At 52.7% G+C, this 7,286-nt stretch overlaps 1 protein-coding gene across 3 annotated transcripts; it reads left to right on the forward strand.

Annotated features, from left to right (window-relative positions):
- Positions 1-350: 350 nt before the first annotated feature.
- Positions 351-6,886, forward strand: CBLN2 (cerebellin 2 precursor). Of its 3 annotated transcripts, none has more exons than XM_034995818.1 (5): positions 351-529; positions 902-1,127; positions 2,085-2,611; positions 5,699-5,818; positions 6,085-6,886. In XM_034995818.1, exons 3-5 carry the CDS (start codon positions 2,255-2,257, stop codon positions 6,280-6,282), a joined length of 675 nt encoding a protein of 224 aa, XP_034851709.1. In that variant the 5' UTR covers positions 351-529; positions 902-1,127; positions 2,085-2,254; the 3' UTR covers positions 6,283-6,886. The 3 variants fall into 3 exon arrangements, with proteins under 3 accessions (XP_034851709.1, XP_034851707.1, XP_034851710.1); XM_034995816.1 differs by having other exon boundaries at positions 902-946; XM_034995819.1 differs by lacking the exons at positions 351-529; positions 902-1,127 and adding an exon at positions 1,157-1,457.
- Positions 6,887-7,286: the final 400 nt, after the last annotated feature.

Below are 7,286 nucleotides of genomic sequence, written 5' to 3' on the forward strand. Positions count from 1 at the left end.
AAATCTGACATTTCCCAAACTGAAGATTCCGGAACTACAGCATTTAAGCCATTAAAATCCCAAGCTTTTTCTCTCCAGTCCATTCCTTTTATTTTTATTTTTAAAGAAAACTGCTTTACCCCTTAATTATGAAAGTAGTCACTCTATTGAGGAGTAAGACTTGGAGGGAATTTGGAAAAGAAAAGAAAGAACCGAAAAGAAGAGGCGCGAGCGGTGCTTTGAGGGTGCCTAATTATTAAAAGCGAGGCGTCTGGGAGGAATTCGCCCTGGGTGTTTGGGTGAGAGCCGGACCTGGGCGGTGCAGGGTGCAGCGGGGGTGCGGAGAGCGGGTGCCGAGCCCGGGAGGGGGCAGTGCGCGCAGTCCTCCGCGCGATCGCGATGGCTGTGCCGTCCGGAGACTAGAGGAGAGGCCGGGATTGAGGGGCCCGGCAGAGACAGACACGCTGCGGGCGCGCTGCGCGCGAAGGGCCCTCCTAGACTGTGGGCCGGGGTGCGGTGCAGAACCGGTGCGGGGCCTGGAACATGACCGGTGCGAAGCGCGGGGCGCTGCGCAGGGCGCGGGGTGTGCGGGTTCCGGGCGCTGCGCGGTGCAGGGCGCGAGGGGCGGAGGAGCTGCGCGGAGCGGGACCCTGGGAGTGCGGGCGCCGGGCCCCGCGCGCTGCGATGCTGGGCGCGGGGCATGCGGACCCGAGGCCAGGCGCGGCGCGCTAAGGGTACCCGGCGTGCGGGTTCTGGGCGCGGCGCGAGACACCAGGGTGCGCGGCGTGGGGCGTACCCGGAGCGGGCGCGGGCCGTCGCGGGAAAGGGGCAGGGCGGGGCGGCGCGGTTATTGGCCAGGCGCTGGGAGAAGGGCTGCGCTCCGAGTCTCCTCCCGCCAGCTCCCCTCATCTTCTTTAAGCAGAACAACTTCGCGGACAGCGCTGCTCGCTCATCATGGATGTTCCAGGTAACCCCAACCCAAGCCTGTCCTCCACGATCCGCACGTTAATTGCATTCATGCGTATGTTTTAATGAGGAACTTCGAGAGTCTGCGTTCTGGAGAGGGCGAAAGAGAGAGAATATCGAAATCATTTTGTGCTGGGGCCGCGGAGAGGCTACTCCTGGAGAAACAACTTCTCTCTTGTTAGGTAGACTGTTGGAGGAGTTGTACGGAGGCTGTGGGCGGTGAGGGGAGCGGCTTCTTTGCTTTTCGTTTCTCCGACTGGGTATTGAAATGGCCTGTCTAGTTTGGTGGGAGAAGAGAGGGCCGGGGAAAAGTGCGAACGCGCGCTCAAGTTAGCAGGAAGCCACGGGGCTGCCTCCCAGGCCGGAGAGGAAGGGCCGGAGTCTAGGAACAAAAGCTGCACAGTAAGCCAAGCTCGGGACGCTCATCGGTGCAATCCTCTGGTCCTGCGCCAGAGAGAGCGATCGCAGGGGCTTCTCCAAAGAGCTCGCCGCGGGCCGCGGGGACGTTGGAAGTGGGTGTTTGGTTTTAGAGTCTCTCTTCTTTTTTTATTTTTTCCTCTTAATCTTATTCACCCTAAGGAGCTTCCTTGGGATTTGTTTTTGGGCGGAAAATGCATACGATCTTACCTACGTGGACTGCTTAAAATAATAATAATAATAAGAAGAAATATCCAGGATGGAAAACTAGAGGATGAAAGGGAAAGCAGAGAACGGAAAAAGGTTTCTTGGTGTGGCTTTGAAGAAAATGCCGCTAAAATGAAGGCGACAAACCTTGAGCAGTTTCTCTCTTTGCCAGCATCTTAGCCCCTCTCCGCCTTTGCAGAATGGGCCGGGGTGGGGTGGCGTCTCTGAGGTCACCGACCGTGCCTTAGGGCCGAGGCCCTGCAGAACCTCGGGCCCCTTACCTGATCGCACCCCCGGCGCGCGCCACCCGGGAGTCCTCAGGGATGCCCTGCCCAGCGCGCCAGGGCGTTCCTCGGACCCGTTGTGCCAACCCGGGAAGGGGTGGCTGTGTGCGGGACTACGAGGGTGGGCTCCAGGGAGAGGGGCCCTTGCGCTGCAGGCGTCTGCTCCCCGTGCCCGCCTCCCCCCACAGCTTCGCCTCCCAGTCTAAGCGTTCGGCTTCTTTGCCCCGACAGGTCCGCTGGAGCCTTTCTTCTGAGGACGACCCCGGCCTTGACCGTCAGAGCAGGGCACCGAGGCCAAAGGAGGCTTCCCCGGCCCCGCGCAGCCCTGCGCGCCCTCCGGCGCTCCTCCAGCCCCTGTCGGCCGTCGCCCCCGCGCGCCGCCCGCCCCCCTGCCAACGCGGATGCCGGCGCCCGGCCGGGGCCCCCGTGGGCCGCCGCTGACCATGCCCGGGCGCCGGGGGGCGCTGCGCGAGCCGGCTGGCTGCGGCTCCTGCCTGGGGGCGGCGCTGGCCCTGCTGCTCGTGCTGCTGCCGGCTGGCTGCCCGGTGCGGGCGCAGAACGACACGGAGCCCATTGTGCTGGAGGGCAAGTGCCTGGTGGTGTGCGACTCGAGCCCGTCGGCGGACGGCGCGGTCACCTCCTCCCTGGGCATCTCGGTGCGCTCCGGAAGCGCCAAGGTGGCCTTCTCCGCCACGCGGAGCACCAACCACGAGCCGTCCGAGATGAGCAATCGCACCATGACCATCTACTTCGACCAGGTCAGCCGGCCGGCCTGCCACCTCGCCGCCCGCCCGGGGTAGAGAGGGCGGGGGCCTGGGCGCGCGGGCTGGGGACTCCAGGCTCTCCCCGCTCTCTGCTCCGCCCTGCCCTCCTCCTTTCTCCCTTTCCGAGGAAGCTCTCCTTACCATTTCCCTTTGTTCACATTGTAGCTTTTTTATCGCCAGCAGCTCGGATGCCCGACAGTCCTTTAAAACTAAGGGATCTGAAATGCATTCCCCGAAAGGAACCTGCACATCTTACTTTTCGCTGGGATGGGGGCTGTCGTTAGTGGTAGATGGGCTTCAGTCATCCAGGTGGCCAACTTGGGGATTGAGTGCATTGAAAACACCCCAAAAGGGGGTTCTCCAAAGGTCTCAACCAACGATCAGAAAATCAGTGCCTACTGCTTATTTTGGAATGGACTGGGGAGAGGATGCTTATCTTCAAGAAAAATGTCGGGAAGAGTGGGGGGGCAAAAGCAGGGATGGTTATATAAATTCAAAACAAAATAGAGTGCTATTATATAGATGGAATAGATAGTAAATACAACATATATCCTGTAATGTACAAATATATACAACACATAAATATTATATATAGTGTGTTTATATAGATTAAAAAAATAAGGATCAAAGACTTAACCTAGGCCACTTAACTTCACCCACTTGGTTCAAAGCAGAAGGGTCAATAAATGATCAGACCTTGGCAATCCCTTCTCTGGGTTTTTGGGCTCAGGACTGGAGGTTGTGACCTTCCTCTTGTGCCCTCCCGTCTTGGTTTCTGTTTTTCAGGAACAAGTTGAAAACATTATAGTGGTTCCCAAGCTTTACCTGCTCAGTCCCTTCCTTTTGCCATCATGCTTCCCACTAAAACAGAGTATTGGGCTTTCTGGCCACACTTAATTGACTTCCTTTCTGTTAACCAATCCTCACACCTCAGTGATGGTAAACCTACACACACCATTGTCTCTTTTTAGGCCAGAGGATTAATTTATTTTAATCCTTGCTAAGGATTAACTACTTAAAGTTTTGAGGTTTTGGGGGAATCCCTTTTTCATCTGTTTTTAAACAGTTTTTTTTTAAACTAAAACTATTGATTTTAAATATGGCCAGATAAAGCAGAGAACAATAAGATGGGTATTTGCTCTCTATTTACTCTATTAATACCTTCTTCTTCACGTGTTATCATTAGTTACCTCCCATCATTTCACTTGGGTGTCAAGAGAACTCTGTGACATAGGGCAAGATAAGTTGTAGTAAGATTCTAATTTTATAGATGAGCTAACTATGGCAGGGCAGGTAAAATGCTGTTCTTCTGGTTCCCCAGTTAGGGAGTAAGTGAAACCTGCTTTTCTGGGCTCCTTGGGTGTTCTTTCATCAACAGCAAGGCCCTAAATTTACCAGTTTGCTGAATTTAAAACCGATGGGAAAGAGTTGAAGTAGTTGAATTGGAAGAAACAGCTCCGAGGGCTAGGAGGGAGAACGCTTTATTCTTTTTTAAAGCCTTGTAAGGTGGACTGAGAGCCTAGGCTGAAAGAGACGGAGAGCAGGCATTGTGCAGCTTATGGTCTGAACAATAGAGCCCTGAGTGTCTGTGTGAGCCCTGCAGGCGAGAGGGAATGAAGTAAGGTGCCCTGAGCTCCTTGAAGAAGCTGGTGCGGGCTTATTTCCCGAGTGGTGACAGCGGTTGTCGTGGGCAGATCGCACATTGCTGTGAGGATTGTGTGTCATTCGGCTACAATGAGTGTGTAAGGAGTAACAGCAAGAGGTATTCGGTTGAAATTTATTTTCTGAGCAGACGACAGGATTCTTAACCTAGGGTTCTGTTGTTGCTGGCTGTTTGCTTTAAAAGCCCAGAACACCAAGCGGGTCATTTTATTATTGTAATCGAGTTGTGCATTTGTGTGTGAGTAGAAGTGGGGATGGAATCCAGACAGGTGACCAAATTCTCCCTTAAACACCTGACAGGGAATTGGTCATCATGAGGGATCCTCCACTCTGCAAATTCTGCTTGTGACACTGTAACACTCTCATCCCCCTTGCATTTGAGAAAAATCATCTGCAGGGTCATGTGACCTCACATCCTCCGGCTAATTTTGTCATTAGTCTTTGCACGCTCCTGTAGTTTGAGCTCAGGGTATCCAACTGCTGTCTCCACTCCATTTATTCAAGCTTATTTGCATGACATCAGAGCTCAGCCAAGGGAACAAACACATTACTCAGAGGAAAGTGAAGGAAACAGGTGCAGCGAGTGTTCATCCACCCGGTCTTCCACTCAGCACCTGCGATTGAGCACCTACTGTGTGCTGCCAGGGAGGGTGCCAGGGGCTGGGGACACAGGGCGACAAAAACCCCTCGCAGTCCATTCTCTCCTGGAGCACATGAAGTCAAGGGCCAAGCTTGAGCTGATGTAAGTTATTTCCCTGAATTGGCCTCTTAGCCCTGGTCTAGTTCCCTCCATTCAGCCTGGTGTGGCACTCTATTTGTGAAAGTAAACTTCACGTGGAAAGCCCAGGATCCCACAAACCTCTGAACAGACTCAATTCCATTTGTTTACCGACCACCTTATTGTCTTCTATTCCTTTTTTTTTTTTTTTTTTTTTATTTATTCATGAGAGACAGAGAGAGAGAGGCAGAGGGAGAAGCAGGCTCCCAAGGAGCAGAGAGCCCGATGCGGGACTCGATCCCAGGACCCTGGGATCATGACCTGAGCCGAAGGCAGACGCTCAACCATCTGAGCCACCCAGGCGCCCATTGTCTTCTATTCCTTTTTCTCTGCCTTCCCCCAACGTGGAAAATTTGCACCCACTTTTTGAATGCATACATAAGATACACTTTTCAACACCTTTGTTAATTACAATCCATTTGGATTCTTCTCAAATCCCTCTGGGCATAGGGTATTTTACCACCAGCCCCCGCCCCCCGCAGCCCCCCGCATGGGGGGCAGGTTTGGCCCCCTGCCTGGGGTGTCCCGTGCTGCTCTGCGGCCCTTGGAGGCACCCATGTTGGTGATTTTGCCAGTCTGAGTAAAACAGATGCTGAAGAGGGCCTTGCTATGTTTGTGCTGTATTCCCTCTTCTTTTTCAGGTGTTAGTAAACATTGGCAACCATTTCGATCTTGCCTCCAGTATATTTGTAGCCCCGAGAAAAGGGATTTATAGCTTCAGCTTCCACGTGGTCAAAGTGTACAACAGACAAACCATCCAGGTGGGTAGCTCTGAGGCTGTGTGGACCCTTTCAGCTTCGGACTGCTGTCGCCCCATGGCTGCAGATCCTGTCATACCCTCTGTGCATCTGGGCCGACCAGGGAGTGGGCTGACCCCGGGGCCTCCAGCACGGAAGCTGTCACATCTTCTGGGCCAAGCCCTTGGGGTGGCTCTGTGGAAAGGGCAGGGGGCGTGGGGGGGGCAGAGAACGAGTGTGTGCCCGTGGGGTCCTGCATGGTCTGCTGAGCTTTACCCTCTGCACTGCAGGTCAGTTTAATGCAGAACGGCTACCCGGTGATCTCAGCCTTTGCAGGAGACCAGGACGTTACCAGAGAAGCTGCCAGCAACGGGGTCCTGCTGCTGATGGAAAGGGAAGACAAAGTGCATCTCAAACTGGAGAGGGGGAACCTCATGGGCGGCTGGAAGTACTCCACGTTCTCGGGCTTTTTGGTTTTTCCTCTATAAACACAGAGCCCCCAGACGGTGGGACAAATTGTGATCTGGACCCAGGAATCTGCCCTTCCTCAACTCCCTGAACTTGCCAGAATAGGACCACTTATTTCCCACCTCCGTCAGACGGTTGAGGTAGAAGAATGATTTCCTTCTAAATCTCCAGTATTTTCTTTGAATATTGACCATTCCTCGGGAACCTGGCTTCTAATTAGTTTTAGACGACAAGGTCTGAAGGAGAAATGAAATTATCGATTTGAGCAATTTGTACCTGTGATTGTAAAGTCAATATTGGATCTTATTGTGGGGACCATTGACTTTTCTTCTTTTGTTTGTCCGTTGTATTGTTGCCCCCACATGAGGAGTGCCGCTGACCCCAGGATGGATGGCAGGTCGCAGGCAGGGCTCAGAGCAGGAGCCCTGCAAATCGCCACCCGCCGGATAGTCCTTGAAATGTGTTCTTTGTGTGTCTGTTCAGCCTTAAAGAAAAAGAATGGCTTCACTTTCATTCTGTATTTTCCCCCAGGGTGGACGGGAGGCCTCGGGAGGGGGAAGGGGACATTGTGAATCTGTCAAGAAGTGCTTTATCCGGAGAAGCAAATTTTGCACGATTGGACCTCGACTTTTGCTTTGTATTGTTTGTGTGTGTGCGTATGTGGTTTTTTTGTTTTGTTTTGTTTTCCTGGAAAAGCTTTACTTTTCTTTCCACATTCAGCTCTCCCTCCTTGCCCCTACTTCTTTTTTTTTTTTTTTTTTTGTGCTGGGATGGGGAGACAAATGTATGTTGAATTCTTGAATGAGACCAAACAAAACAACACAAAGAATGCCTATGTATTTTGTTTTGGTTGAGAACAAACCAAACAGAAGGTACCTGTATATCAAAGTACAAATAACAGATGGACGATTCTGCTTCTTCTTTCCAAGAGATTCTCTCAGACGCACCTTTAGAACCAACAAGCTGGAATTTCTTTTCTTTTCTTTTCTTTTTTTAATGCTCTGGAATACTTTAAGAACTTGAT

Source organism: Mirounga leonina, unplaced genomic scaffold (assembly GCF_011800145.1).
Source record: "Mirounga leonina isolate KUSES-001 unplaced genomic scaffold, KU_Mleo_1.0 Mir_93, whole genome shotgun sequence".
NCBI classification, from domain to species: domain Eukaryota; kingdom Metazoa; phylum Chordata; class Mammalia; order Carnivora; family Phocidae; genus Mirounga; species Mirounga leonina.